Below are 16117 nucleotides of genomic sequence, written 5' to 3' on the forward strand. Positions count from 1 at the left end.
TAGTTTTCCTGCATTCTAATTTTCCAAATATACAACATCGTTCTGCCCCTGTTTGGTACTCATTATTTCAGTTACATGCTAGCTTGGTCATTTACATAATTGTCAGATAATTTTATTTCAGATAATTAAAGTTTCTTATGAAATCAAGGGCTTTAAGAAGTAGTTCATTCTGCTTTTGTTGGAGTAACTGTGTCTGCTTTTCAGGATATGCTTTCTATGGATTCAAAAACATTGCTGTGGATATAATTTGATTGATTGTATTCTGCAAGGTCCCCAACTCCCTAACTTATACAAATATATTTTATTTAGAGTCAGGACACAATTCCACTGCTTTTCAGCACAATGCCCACTCAAAGCCAATATTATGTTTATCTCTTTCAGAAAGTCCTGTACTTTTGTCAAAACCTAATCTACAGGGACTAGACAAGCACAGCACATCTGTGACTGATTAGAAGAGGTGTCCACCACAAATTTAGATATGTACTATTCTTGATTTAATAACAAATTCAGAATCATTATCGGTGTCAGCACTGTGAACATGTGTCAGATCTGTGTGAGAACATACGTGTGAGAATAACCCTAGTGTGCGAGTGCTAACAACAAGGCAGAGGCCCAGTATGGGTGACAGACTAAATCCACTGCACACACACACACTTCCTACTATGCTGAAGCCCGATCAGATAGAGCCACCCACTGCTCCCTCCCCAACACCCAAAGTGAAAATGCCCATTAGCTTTGTAACACAAGCACCCACACGAAGCTATATGTGCAGTCGTGTAGAGTCATGGGTTAAAGCAGCACCTGTTCACAGGATGGATTTAAAGCTCATATGGACCACGTTGCTCTTCAGTCTGATTGTACGGGTCAGCTGTGACCCTCACCTGTCAGAACAAGGTAGGGTGTAAACTGGAAGTGTTTGGTTTAGTTCGAGAAACTATTAGAGGAATATGGTCTTCACTTTAATGGTCGTTGTTGTGCGAAGTATATTTTAACATAATGCATATAATAAAATATATATATATTCATGCTTTTTATTTGCATTGTAAAACCATGGTTAATAAGCAGATCTGACACTAATATTTTGGGAAATTAAATAAGTGTTATCAGTGTTTGCATCTTCATCGTCGTCAACTTATATATAGTAGTTCTATGCATGAAGGCATCTTGTGATAGTATACTTTAATATATATATATATATATTACCTTTTCAAGAGTGTTTATAACTAGATGTTGTGAATTGTTTTTTTTCCAAAAAGAAAAAAAATCAGCAGGTTTTTGTGACCTTCTTTTCTTTTCCAAAACATGTGATAAATCCTATGATAGTTAATTTTTTTTCAACCTAATGATGTCCTCTTTTACTCACTTTGACCTCTTTTTTATTATTTTATAATAACTGTTGTGAAGCTTTGACAATGTAGGTCTATTTAATTGTTACACATACTTTGTTCGCATTACGTAATATGCAGTTAGTAAAACAAATGGAAAAAAAATCAATTTAAAAAGGAAACAAACTATATAAACGAGGTTTTATATGGTAGAAAATATTTACAGGAGTTACAGGACAGAACTGGATATGTTCTTTTTTCAGTTTTTTTTTTTATTAGTCTCTCACAAAAGATTCTATGTGAAACATGACATGACTTGCTGTAGTACTGGACATGTAACTTTTGAATTTTGTGGATTTTGTGATTGGAAGAACCATCAGTTGAAATATTATCTTTATCTTAGGAAGCAAACAGACAAATTGCCAGACAAATTGCCAGTGCTAAGCAATGTTCTGTGATGTTTTTTTTCTCAGGTAAAAAATATATTCTTTAAATAATAACCTTAGGGTCTTTTCTTTTTCAGATGTGGCCCTGCTGGCTGAGGAGGAGAACCCAAAGTGTTTCACAACAAATCTAAAGGACCTCACCTGCTTCTGGGAGGTACCTGAGAGAAAGTCTTATGAATTCTTCTACATGATAGACGGAGATGAGTAAGTATCATCTGCAGTGCGATTTGTGCTGAATAAGCTCTTCATAAAAGCTGAATCTATAGTTCAAGTTCATGAAAGTGAAAATGTATATACACCTACTCCGATATTGCTGCAATAGAATTACTTTAAACTGTCCTTTTCTGGTGCAGAATGAGTACCAGTGCACATTTTTATTGCAAGTTCTATAATTACAGGCTGTAGTCCTGTACTTTTTTCTGCATGCTTTATTATCCTCATTTCACCCTGTTCTTTAATGGTCAGGACCCCACAGGACCACCACAGAGCAGTTACTTTCTCAGCACTGCAGTGGCTGTACTGGCATGGTGGTTATGTGGTAAATTCAGTTTTGCTGGTATTATTGGATCAGACACAACAGTGCTGCTGCAGTTTTTAAGCTAATCGAAGCTGAGCGATTAAAAACGAGTGAAAACAGAATGCCCTGAAATCAGCTCACACACCCGACCTCTCTCTTCCTCTGTCACGTGTCCCCGCGCGGTCGCGCACAGGGCGCACTAGATGCGCTGCAGCAGCAGTTCAGTTCAGCGAGTCTTCAACACAGCACGCACGGCAACAGATAGGCTTCTTCTCGGCCGTGTCCCACCAGTCGGGTAACACACACATCAAGTAAAATCGTACCGTTTGCCCTCTGAGCCCAACGTTAAATCAATTTGTTGTGCAGTAAAATGTCTCATACAGCACCAAACTACTAAGCATCTAGTCACCAGATAAACTAGCCGCTCTAGCCCAAATCAATGATAGATAACGTGAGGATGACCACAGACAGCCCCGATTCTGTACTGATTTGCTTGGGGGGGCAGTAAAATTAAAAGTGTGCTAATAAGTGCCCTTTTTCCCCCCTGAGCACTTGCCCCCCCAAAATGTCTGTGCACGCCACTGATTTTGACTGTAGACTGTGAAATATTATGACCGGCACTGTATCAATTGCGGGGAAGTTCCTTAAATCAACACAGGCTTAAAATTGTCAGTGCAGGGTCATACATTTACAAAGTTACAGATGCTTTGGTGGCCGTCGACAAGTGTCTGGTAAAAACCTGGTTGGATATTTAATGAGTCTTCTTGGTAAAATTGTAGTAAAGCAGTTTAATTAAATTTGTTGTTTTTTTTGCCACAGACCTAACTTCTAAGGTTAAGGCCAAGACTTAATGCTAGTATTCAATTTCTATTACAGAAAATAGCTTTTATGAATGTTTGGGACAGTTTAAGGCTTGTGAAATTACTGTGTTTACTTTAGTAGCACATGAAATGTATCCCCATGTGACTGCATTCACTGAATTATAACAGTTCAGTATGAATACATGTACAAACACAATGTTATTTTTACATTTTTGATTTCTAGATTTTTTTTGCTATACAATCACTAAACGATTACAACCAATCATTATACTGTATTTTACTAGTGAGTAAACTGTGATTAACACATGCAATTTATTTAAATAAATGCACAAATTCAAATAAATACATACATTTTACAGAAATATTTTTTTTCATTAGTCTCTTTAGAACACACATGTACGACACTAAGTTTGTCTGCATGGTTGTAAGAGGTGGGGAAAAAAACATGTGGCCACTAGTTACTCAAACAGCATGTAGAGTTGTGCAAAATGGCCTAAGACAGGGTTTGGCCATGATTTTACAATAACTCGATGTGGGGAAAAAGGGCATAAACAATAGTGATTACTTTTGCATTTGATTTTTTATTGTGATTATTATTAGCATATTAAAATCTAATGTACATCTCATAGACCCATATGACCCATATTTAATTCACAATAGAACATAGAACACATATCAGATGTTGAAAGTTTGACCTGATGGCAGCAGTGCATCTCAAAAAAGCTGGGACCAGGTCATGTCTACCATTGTTTGGCCATCCAGCTACCATCCTCTTTTCTTTTGACAACAGATTCTTTTGTGAACATCTGGGTCGTTTTTGCCTGATTTATTTTATTTTATTTTTTTTCATTTTTGTAAAGCTTTATTTCAAATTATCTCCTATTTTCTCCCACCCATTCAGCTGCTTGTCAGCTGTATATCCCCTATCACGAGTGATGCCACAACACAAGAAGGGTAAAGATTATCAGATGCCTCCTCTGATACATGTGAAGTCAGCCACCACGTTTTTTTGAACTGCTGCTGATGTATCATTGCCGAATAGCATCACAGCGCACTCAGCAGCGCAGCGCAGTGACTTAGTTCCAATACAGCAGCTCACAGAGCTGTGCTGATTGACATCTACCCACCCAGAGAGAACAAGGCCAATTGTGCTTTCTCAGGGCTCCGGCAGCTAATGGCCTGCTGCATGACCAGGATTTGAACTAGCGATCCCCCCATCAGAGTGGCAGCACCCACTGGACCACTCTGTGCCCCAATTTTTTTTTGTTTGATTAGTAAAAGTAACTGCACTGAACTTCAGACAAGGCACTGAATGTAACATACGTTTTAACATTGCTTTGTTGAAATAATATTCTATTTTACATTGATATTCACTCCCTTTCCAAATGTGTAAACTGATCACATTTTAGGCATTGATGCAACCCTATTCCATAAGAGATGCAGGCTTTGAACTGTTTGCTGATAACAAGCTGAATGGTCCCTCCATATGACAGGGCGTCCATAGTTTCCAAAAAGATTTTCAAGAATTTAAAATTTTGATTCATCTAACCACAGATGAGTTTTCTAGTTGTCCAAATGTGTTTCTTTGTTGCAGTGAAGAGAGAAGGTGTGATGTGGAAAAGCAGAGGACTGAAGATGGAAAAATACTTCAGATTTGCTTCTTCCCACCTGACGATGTATACATGTTCGCCGAAACAGTCCTGAGAGTTGTGGAAACACAGACCAACAAAACGATTTATAACCGCACTATTTGCATAGAGGAAAAAAGTAAGTCTACAAAGGTGATGTTCTGTCAAAAAAAAAAAATGCTATAAAATGTCTACTAGTGATGCCATAGAAGAAACACTTGTGTAAAAATTAGTGTAATAAAGAACCATATTTGTCATAATGCTTTAAGAGTGTGCAGGTGAAGAATTTTTTAAAGGTCTAATCAACTATCTAATCGAACTATCACTTGATTCAAAGGTATTATATCCATTTCATTGTTCTCACACGTCTCTATTTCACATGTGGTTCATTTTGGAATCAAAAGTGGTTCTTCAGCATACCTGTCAAGTTTCGGATTAAAAAAATGGGGATTTTTTTACCGCCCGCCTTGAGCCATCTCACAAGCCCAACTGAGGTTCAGTATTATAGAATCATGATATAGTATTTTCTGCAGTAAGAAGGAGTATGTATGATATTATACATATATACATAGTATGAGGCAGCCCCTGGGGATAGGGGCGTGGCCACCGTGACCCGGAAGTCAGGAAGCACACAGGGACACAGACACAGAGATTGAGTGAACTCAAAACGTACCTTAATTTTGCCAAAATGCCCTCCACCAACACCTATTTCACTTTAAGCAGACATGGATATACTTTAGAGTAGTCAGAGGTGAAATGAGTTTTGATGGGAACCAGGATGCTCCTGAACACATCCCATCCAGGAGGGAAAAAACACTGCTCCCTCTCAAAACAGATTCCTCTCAATTTGGCATGCACTTCATGAATATGCACACGGGGGGAGCACCTTTCTTTCCCTCTCCCTCTATTTTAAACACGTGATTAGGGGAAAAAGTCTGTGTCGCCTGCCTGTGGGTTTGTGGCTTGTTCTAGATTCCGGAAGACTTTATCTGACTTGCAGGCTTCTAGGAGCTGTTATAGATGTGCAGTAGACTCCCGCCACTTCCGGGAGACTTGGGAAGTCTGGCCCTCTCTCTCCTTGCATCCACAAATCTCTCTGATTTGTTTTTTCTCTGGTTTGTTTCCGCTGTCAGCACTAACCTCGCTAGTGACATTTCAGTTTGAAGAGGCACAGAAATGTTTTTTTTTATTATTATAATATAATAGGGGAAATTTATGGGACAACACTAATGTGGGAGGACGGCGGGAAATAGGGTTAAAATACAGTAATTTTTCGGCCAAAAATGGTAGACTTGACAGGTGTGGTATCACTTAATTAACCATTTGAAGCATCTGTGTAGTGCAGTTCAACCCTTCAAGTACATAGTAAATTAGTAGAGAATGTAAATTTAACAGTAAATTAACAGGACAAAGGAGAAGAATACAGCATATTACTGTATAGTTAATACATAGTATTACTGCTCTTTTGAGTATGTTTTTGGCATAAATAAATGAATCTTTTTTTTTTACTGTTTTTTAAAGCCTTTAGCTACCAATGAAGAGCTGTATTTGTCAGTTTATTTATCTTATCTTTAAGCTTCTGCATGTGGTAGATTTATGTGTATTTGCTTGCTGTTTGGTCCCAAAATAAAGTGATAAGTTTGCAAGAAATGTCTTAAATATAAAAACATTAATATTCCATCAATTATTATTGATATACAGTATATAGAGGTGGTGACTGTTTTTATAGGGCGTCCCAAGATACGTTGCATTCTACAGTTTTACAACAGAAAACTGTTAAACAGTTATTTACTGTATGATTGTACTGAATTGGTTACAGTGTAATTATTACTTTAAAATATTTTTCTTTTCGTTTCTTCTCACCAGTTCTATTGAATCCTCCTTCACCTCCATCTCTTGAATATACTGGGGAGGTTGGAGAGCTTCTGGTTAGGTGGAAAATCACAAAAATTTCTACACATGAGACATTTGCACGTCCTTTGCAGTATGAGATACGTTACTCCTCAGACTCCTCACCAGGAAAAGTTACACTGGTAAGCTGTAAACCCATCCTATTTCAAAATAGCACTACTTTAATTCACATATTTTTGTTTTTTTAAATACTGTAAGTACTGAATGTGCTGTTGTTGTCTCCGAAGGTCAAGAGCCACAAATCCGAACACAGGCTGATCTCCCTGGTCCCCGGAGAGATGTGCACAATACAGATACGGCTCAGGCCCAATGGCAGTTGGAAAGGCTTCTGGAGTGCCTGGTCCCCCTCAGTTACAGCTATGGTGCCTCAACCTGCAGGTAAGAAAGTAAAGTGTTACAATATGAAGCACAAACAAACAATAGATGGTAGAAATTAACATCAGAATAAAATCACTGCTTTATCTTTCATTCCAGCCTTGATTGTGACTGCTTTGGGGAGCTTTTCCCATTAGTAGTTTTAGGGCCAGAACTATTGTAATCCAAATTTTGGATTAAACTCGGCTGTGTCAATATCAAAATAAGCATAGGTGCTAAAATGATTTGTGTGTGTGATCTGATGTCTTATAATTATGATGAATGACCAATAGAATAAAAAAATCTACAATCATTTAGTCACAAGTAATAAGGTCCAGTAAAGGCCCCAAAAACTATTCCATAACCTATGAAATATGACACTTTTCGACTGTAAACAAATGAGTTAATCTCAAATAGCAGATTTTTTTTACTTTCTTAGCTAAATAATTTATTGCAGACAGCTTGAGCACAATACTACACAAATAAAGTTGCCCATTTTAAAGAACAGTCAGAGAGAGAGAGAGAGAGAGAGAGAGAGAGAGAGAGAGAGAGAGAGAGAGAGAGAGAGAGAGAGAGAAAGCATTTTACATGATACACGTGGTTGTAGTGCCCAACAACTATAGGTGGACTTACACTACAATTACAATGATGAGCAATCAATAACTCAATTTGACACACAGATGACATAAAACAAATGCAATGTGTTAACGTCAAAATTCAACTGCGAATTTTAGCATTAAAGTACATTGTGTTTGTCTCCTTCTCCTTTAAACCCACACATGGTTAGTCTTTGGTAATGGTGTGTGCAAACAGTCAGCAGTATAAAAACACAGTACACACTGTGTGCTTCATATTACACAAATGCAAGACACAATCTCAATCTCTGATCAAATGACTTTTATTTGTTTTGCAGATGATGTTGATTTTCAGTGTCACACTCCTGATCTTCATCAGATCCAGTGTAGATGGAATGAGGGAAAATATGGTTCTGGAATTTACAGCCTACATTACAGACAAACAAACAGGTTTTGCTGGATCTTTTGATTCTCTATGTAATTATTAGTAATATAATACAGGAAATTGACAAATCCTGCACATAACAGCTGGGGTTATGCATAGGGCTCAGCCAGGATCTACTACTCACTCAACTAACAACAATAGCCACAACCACCACAATCTGATACTGGCTCGACAAGAATCCAGAAGCACAGCCTAACACTATGTTCACAAACCATTGCCTCAACTGCCAAGTAACAGACCTACCGAAAAATAACCAATGAACAAACAGAATCCCTCCTTAATCTATGCTCACTTCCTTTAACTATGGCAACAACACACTAACCACAGCACCCTACCTAAACACAATCACACACAATAAATGACATTATAAGTTGTGTCAGCAGAACACAGCAACCACTGCCATCTGATACTGACTATGAAGTATCCAGGGGTGAAATAACGAGGCCAAGCCACAAGCAACTTTATTAAAACAAGGCAAAACATAATGGCATCTGTTTTCTTTTAATAGTGGCTCATTGATAGAGACCCTTATTCACCCTTCACACTAACACCAGGAGGGTGAATAACACTGCACCAGTAGACAAAAAAATTAAACCCAAGCTTACTCTCCATTTTAAATATTTAATATTCAAAGTGAAGAAAACATGGTTTAATTAAATATTTTGTCTTGTATTTCAGTGATTGGGAGATCTGTGATAGGTCCAATGCCTCTGGCATTCAGTGTGTTCTCTATGGAGAAGAATCAACCATGCTCGAGGTTTTTCTCGAAGCTGAGCTGGAGTCTGTCAATCGAACCTTTTATTCAGGCATGTTCAGGATGAACAACAGCAGTAAGTGTCATGCTAAATGCTAAAGCTTTTGGAGAGTCCTTGCTAGGTACTAACTGAATAATTTATATGCAGCAGAATTTGTGTCTTGTGCCAAAATCTTTTAGTTAAATGCCTCTATGTGGTAGTTGGTATTCTCTTGAGGTATGATTGATGTCTCTTGTGCTTTCAGGGTTTCGATGTTGTTTGTATTTAGGGAAGTGTCTGGCTTTCATAATGGCTTCTGTGTGTTATTGCATAAATAAAGCTATTGTGCAATTGCAACATGTCTTATACTATAAATTAACTAGTCACAAAAGGGAGTGCTAATAAGTACTGACTAATTAGTAGTGTTGCCAACTCCTCAGTAAGGAAAGTAGCTATTGGCTGTCCTAAAAGTCGCTAGAAGTCGCTTAATGATGTCATGGCCTAATTTGCATAATGCGTGTTCTTGAAGCTGTAAAGGATTTACGTTGTGGGAGAGAAAAAAGTGAGTAAAAAACAACCTAAGTATGTTACTTCTGTTGCTTTTTAAATAACTTAATTTTTACATAAATTACATAAATCAGTTTTTTTCTGTGTTGTTAAATGTTATTATAGGAGCAGCAGTTAGCCAGAACTGTTATTCTATTCTATTTTTTTATTTTATTTTTTTCATTTTTTTTTTTTTTTTTTAAGTTTTCTTTATTTTCAAACCTATTTTAGATAAATTGTTCGATGATGAGCTAGCTAGCTAGATATTTAGCTTTTTACAAAGAGGCAGACACTGTGGTGAGTGGGTGAGTGATAGGCTACATGGTGAATGAGGTAAGTGACTGACTGAGACTGTGTGAGTTAAATTCAGTGATTTCTTTTCGTGTCACACTAAAGACAGTTATATTTACATCCTGCTCTGTAAATACAGAGCGGTGTCAGTCAGCGGCGGCTTTGGGCGTGCGCAGTTCATTTACAGTGTGTTCGTGGAGCGGTGTGGGTGTGCTCTGACTGTGAGACTCAGAGTCGCCAAAAGTCTCCAATAACACCACAAAAAGTCGCTAGATTAGTCACTAGTCGCTTTTTTACAAATAAAGTCGCTAGAAGGTCTGAAAAGTCGCTAAATATTGCCATAAGTTGGCAACAATGCTAATTAGGATGTCCAAAATGTTGGAATATTCCAAGAAAAAAGAAGTCTTCTGTCATGGTAGGGGTGTGGGAGGAGCCAAGTGAGGAGATATAACGAAAAGGGTTTTACTATAATTATGTGTGCATCAAAGAAAAGGGGAAAATAAACAAGAGAATGCCCTTTCGGCGCAACAAAGCTAACTAAATAATGCCTCTGTTTGAAATAAAATAAAGACAGAAATAGTAACAGAAATTCAAGAAAATTTAATTATTTTCTTTTCTCCTCAGCCTTGCAGGCTTTCCCTTATCTTTTCTTTCTTGCCTGGCAAGCTTTCTTTTATTTTCTGTTCTCTTATTTTGTTTTCTTTTCTTCCTTTTCTTTTTCCCTTTTCAGCCTTGCAAGCTTTCTTTTATTTCATTTCAGCCTTGCAGGCTTTCTTCTTTTATGTATTTATTTATTCTTTCTTTTCAGCTTTGCAAGCTTTCTTTTCTTTTTTTTCTTTTCTTTTTAGCCTCGCAGGCTTTCTTCTTTTATATATTTTTTCTTTTCAGCTTTGTAAGCTTTCTTTTTCTTTTTCTTTTTTCTCAGCTTTGCAAGCTCTCTTTTATTTCTTTTCTTTTCAACCTTGCAGGCTTTCTTTTATTTTTTCTTTTCAGCCTTGCAGGTTTTCTTTTATTTTTTCTTTTCAGCTTTGCTCCGTGGAGCTACCGTTTACCGGTCACAGGGCATGAAGTCTGCGACATCAGTCTGCTGGAAGCTCGCCTTTTTAAAGACGGTACCACAGCTGAGGCTGATGACGCGTGATTGGCTTCAGGTGGCCTTAATGATCCCTGTTCTAATGAACTCTCAGCCGGTTCCCTTCTTACCACCTTGGTGGGTTTATGGCGGCCTTATGGCGGCTTCTGCTGCGCGAACTGGCTGAGCCCTAACATCTTCGCCAGCAAATAAAACATAGTATAAAACAAAATATAAAAAAATATACTTTCAGCTAATCCCATAACATGAAAAAGAACAATATAATCAGTACCCACATGGCAAGGGAAGGTTATTAGAAAAGGGACAAGAGTTTGCAGTTTACCGTTTTTACAGTTTACGAGAAATGTTTAAGAGAAATGGTAGTTCAGGGGAACAGTGGAGGTCAAGATGAGATTAGAAAGACCAAGAAAATTCTGCTCATATGCTGGCAAAAAAAGGCAAATCACAACCTTATATTTTATTATGTCACTATAGATATGTTTTTTTGGTATCAACATGTTTGCTGTTGGGAAAATGAATGTACAAACAGAAAATAAATAGTCAACACAGAAGAGCCCCAATGTATGTTTTTGGGTCTCATGACCCTTTGTCCTTCCTTTCTTTCTGTTTTAAGTAAAGACAGAAGCTCCAGATGGGCTAAAGGAGGAAAGCGATGCGGAAAGGCATTGTCTGAGCTGGGACTCCCCTCTTCCACTCATATCCCAGCACCTGATCTATCAGATCCGTTACCAACTCCAAGGAGAGAGTGAGTGGAAGGTGAGAAATAACAATATTGGACATGTTTAAAAGCAACAGTGGAATTTTACTTTTTTTGTTATTTTTTTATAATGGGAAGACCATAAGTACTTACTTAGTATAGTATGTGTACTTTAGTGTTAAGATGTTTTATGTTTTTCAGAAAAAAATGTATGATCATAACATTAAATCACAGCAACTATATAATTTTACCCTGATGGCACTAAAGTACAAAAAAAAAAGAACAAAGAACGATAACAATGAAGCAGAAACTAAACATAATTTATATTAATTTCTATGGTGACAATGAACTGTTTTTTTTATATGGTTTTAGCTTTTCACTGTGCCAAGTCCAAGAACCAACACTTGTTTGGATGTGCAAGTGGGCAGCCAGTATTCCATCCAAGTTAAAGCCATGCCTAATGGATCGTTATACAGTGGTCACTGGAGTACCTGGTCCAAATGTCTGATTGTGCAGTTGCCTTTAAACACAGGTACTCAATCTTTCTCAATCCATTCACAATCCAGAGTAAAAAGTACACTGGCATGCCCAAAGTCATGGGACAGCAGTATGTAAACTGATCATGAAGTTTTACAACAAGGGGACGGCTTGGTGTAATGATTGTTCTCAGCGACATCTGGCTTGAATTATCTGTGAGATCAGACAAGTGACTCCACATCAAAAGCAGGAGGTCACCGCAATGTGGTTCAGAGCAGTTATCTTCAGCTTCAATGGAATATTGCATACATCATATAATATAACTCTAGTTCCTGTCCCATGAGATATGGCATGTAAGCATTGGGCCTTATTAACTATGGGAAAATATTTACCAGCATTTTACTCTCCTCACAGGATTGCTGTTCATTGCCTTGATCCCGTTCAGCTTGCTCATCATTTCTGTCATTTTGTTCTCCTTCCTCTCTAGATATGCCAGGTAAGCCTGTCAGGCATACAGAATTAATATGAAATTACATTATTAAATGCATAAAGGCTTAACGCCAATTACTGCATCATGAATGAATAATTATTATTATTATTTAATTTTTTTTTTAGTAAAATCAAGCAGTTTCTCTGGCCACCAGTCCCAAATCTTAATGAGGTGCTGGAGGGCTTCCTAAAAGATATCAATGCTCAACACTGGGTAATGTACATCTTTGAACCATTCCAGTAGCTAATTTGTATTAAAAACAATAGATATTTAAAAAATTGTTAATATGAATGATGATGCATATCGTTGCTGTCAAATCAAAACCATGATTCAATTAAATTATTTTATTTCTAATTTAACCCCATTTTCTTCTCCAGTTTAGAAGTTCAATTATCAATTCTGTTCATATGAACTTTGCCTATCAGTAGAAGTGCTCTTAATGCCTCCGACAGCCACCATATTTTTCAACTGCAGCTAATGCAGCATTATTGGGCAGCCAGAGCACTCTGAGTAAAGTGCAGCGACCAAGATTCAATACATCAGCTAAGCAGAATGGTGTGGGAAGAGATTCAAACTTCAAAAAAAAAAAATTATAGATCAATAAAATGATCCTTAATCCTATTTTATTCCTTCTCCCTTAGAGAAAAAGGGTTTTGAAATGACAGCAATTTACAGCATTTGATTGTATGCAAACACTGTTGCACCTCAATGACACTGTGCCATTAATCTAGGAGCCCAAATTCAGCCTCAAGCTGTGTGATGAAGACATCCCTTCCTCAGTGGTAGAGATCATGTCTGAAGGAGACGCTCAAGTTGGGAAGAAACCATCTAACTGCTTTCATTTCCCTCAGCATGGCTACATCTCTGGAAATGGTAATGGTGAGTATGCCATGGAGGGTCTGGAGCTAAACCGAGAGTATGTGACCTTAAACACTGGCGAGGTTCTCCCATGCCTGACAGGAAACGACTACGTCTACAAGGTGAATTCTTCTTCTGCCCAGACTGGAGATAAACTCTGTTGCCATTGCTCCTCATTCTGTTACATTTCCTTCTCAACACCAACCACCAATATCCTCAACCACTCCTATGTGCAGGCCGGGGATGATGAAGCTTCAATTCCTATGCTTCACTACACCAACCTAGAGGATACATCAGCTAAGCTAAGGCATAATGAAGAGTGAGCTTTGAGCTAAATTCACAGTGCAGTGCAGTGGGCACAGGGCATGTAGCATATTTACATATTTGTTCATACTTTGACTGTCCTCCACTCTAGTCTCACACTTTTCAGTTTCAGAAGCACGACAACAGAGAGGAGGGCGGTCAAAACTGGGTCAAAGTCAATGTTAAACCACTGTGTTCCTGTGCATCTCTGAACTGTGTAAATATGCACTGCTAATTTCCTAATCTCACTAGATGGCTGTTATAACCTAGCCAAGCCATTTTCTTTTTTGTACCCCTCTCCTTGTAACTGAGAAGAGAAAGGGATTGAAATCCCCACTAAGACATGAGACAACCCTTTAAAATCCTGGTATATGACATCAAAATAGGGTAAAATGTTTTAAGAACCAAAAGTATAATCCATAACCAAGAAATTTCAGTTTGAAAATGAGAGGACTATTATTTATATCAAGAATTTTAAAATCATGTTTGTAAACAGAATATTTAATATTGAATGGAGAGTTTAATTTTCCGTTTTGTGTTTTACCTTCATAAGAAATCTGTTTTCGCTTTCAGTTGTTTTTTTTCGCAGTTACACTTCTCTCTGTCTTGCTTTCAGTTTGAAAATTTTCTCGCTTTTAGTTTTGACCCTGTTTTTAAGGGTAGGTGGGGACTAGTCATTCATTGGCTGCTGGAAATATACCCCACCCATTAAGGTTATTCCATTCACTCAGCAAAAGCCCGCAACTTATGGCTCAGTGAACTGTCACAGTACGCGAGGGGTTGTGTAATAATTAATAATTTCATTATCCAGATACAAACCAAACTGGGCCTGTGCGGTTAGGTATCCAAACCCGGGGGCACAGAACCGCTCAGCAGGAAGGCAGAAAAACCCAGGGATGCCTAATGGTCCGTGACCCCCCCGGTTCTGTGACGATTTGCCATTTTCCACAAGTAGTCCTCACCCATACGTAAAAACAGGGTCACAACTAAAAGCAAAACATATTTAGAAATTGACCTTTTGAAATGTAATCCATGCTACAGGCAGACATTTATCCAAAGCCTTGCCACAAAAATCAGTTCCACAACCAAAGCATTTTTCAATCTTTTAACAATACTTTCTAAATGGCTGAAAATCAGGAAGATACAACAACCACACATTTTTCTACAGAATTGGTTGTCATTTTGCTGCACTGTAAAAAAAAAAGGGTCCTTTAACTTAACCCTCCTGTTAAATTTATTTATGATTAATAACTTGATTGTTCTTTATTAAATTTGCAAAAGTCATTAAATACAAATGACCACACGTCTCAATTATATTTCAAACAAACATTCAATAGGGTCAAATTGACCACACAGATAAAAGGAGGGTTAAGGTAATCGCCTTTAAAAATATAAATAATAGAAAAATAATAAAAATAGGCTTTAACAGCATATTAACAGACCACTTAAAGATAAAAAAAAATAATAAAGTTTAAAAAGTTGGGTTCATTCATTCTTTTAGATGAAGCAATCTTCTATTTGATTCATTCCACACTGCATATGGGAGTATGAGCTGCATGCATTTTTCAAACCATTTTTTTAAAGCATACATTTATACAGAGTGCAATCAAACACAGTAGCTTTAAATATATTATGTTCATATAAAGTGACCACGTTGCTTAAGAGAACGTGTATAAAGCAGTATTTTATAAGCAGCTAGTTTTGAATATCATGTATATTTATATTTGTTCATTTAATCTTACTTTTGTACCTAAAATTTTGTATGAAAATGTATCTATTGCATTTTGATTAAACCTTGATTTTGATGTTATTGCTCTGACTTTTTATTTAATCATGTTACTACACTTCATATAGAATGTCATGCCAAATGTTACAGGTAAATGTGAATTAGCGTCATGTTCTTAGAAGCTAAAGAATGCTGCACTGACCTGCAGAGCCTCCTGCAATGAATATAAATGCAATTTCTCAAATCGTAACCACCTACTGCACAGTCCAATGGTAATGCCTTCTGTGATGTATTCCCAGCACACAAACACTGGTAAAATGGAATGTCCAGGCCTTGCACAAACTCTAATCATGTATGTAACCCTGCCATGAGCCCACTGGCCATGTGATCATCCTTACTTACAAGATAATGCCTCACAACTTACAAGGGCCTATTTAAACCATCCTCTGAGACAACACTTTGCAATCATATTACATACTGTTATGCAATGATGTTTGGCAAAGCAGTATACAGCAGTTTTGAGCAATATTCACTGATGTAATATGCATGATGGCTTAAGCCCATTTAATATTTCACACAATTTGCAAAAAGAAATATTGTGAATGTTTACTTTCCTAAATGACTTCTAAATATTAATACTGGGCAGATTCAGGGGCAGTCCAACATGCCCTCTAGAGCGGGAAAAAAGGAAGTGCAACCAAATGTTTTTAATTACATGCTTAGGTGCAATCAATTATAAATGTGCTATTAGATCAAGAGCATTTGATTATTAAGTGCCCCTCTATGAGTGGACTTCGGTCCTTCAAATAGAGGAGTGCCATTATAAAGTGCCTTCTGTGTCATTAAGCAGTGTCCAAAAAGGGTGATCTTACCAGAAGTG

At 37.4% G+C, this 16117-nt stretch overlaps 1 protein-coding gene across 1 annotated transcript; it reads left to right on the top strand.

Moving 5' to 3' along the window:
- Window positions 1-625: 625 nt before the first annotated feature.
- mpl (MPL proto-oncogene, thrombopoietin receptor) lies at window positions 626-15321 on the top strand. The gene is made up of 12 exons (XM_022675843.2): window positions 626-894; window positions 1849-1975; window positions 4704-4876; window positions 6604-6770; window positions 6876-7026; window positions 7916-8027; window positions 8701-8852; window positions 11300-11442; window positions 11756-11915; window positions 12275-12356; window positions 12476-12563; window positions 13082-15321. Exons 1-12 carry the CDS (start codon window positions 663-665, stop codon window positions 13529-13531), a joined length of 2037 nt encoding a protein of 678 aa, XP_022531564.2. The 5' UTR covers window positions 626-662; the 3' UTR covers window positions 13532-15321.
- The last annotated feature ends 796 nt before the right edge of the window (window positions 15322-16117 follow it).

This window comes from Astyanax mexicanus, chromosome 5 (genome assembly GCF_023375975.1).
Source record: "Astyanax mexicanus isolate ESR-SI-001 chromosome 5, AstMex3_surface, whole genome shotgun sequence".
Taxonomy (NCBI): domain Eukaryota; kingdom Metazoa; phylum Chordata; class Actinopteri; order Characiformes; family Acestrorhamphidae; genus Astyanax; species Astyanax mexicanus.

What these genes read in the sequence shown, in the direction of transcription:
- mpl (XM_022675843.2), top strand. Translation starts at nt 663, where the DNA reads ATGCTGAAGCCCGATCAGATAGAGCCACCCACTGCTCCCTCCCCAACA. An exon ending in CACCAGGAAAAGTTACACTG is followed by an intron (nt 6,771 to 6,875) that starts GTAAGCTGTAAA and finishes TTGTCTCCGAAG; the next exon opens with GTCAAGAGCCACAAATCCGA. An exon ending in ATATCAATGCTCAACACTGG is followed by an intron (nt 12,564 to 13,081) that starts GTAATGTACATC and finishes CCATTAATCTAG; the next exon opens with GAGCCCAAATTCAGCCTCAA.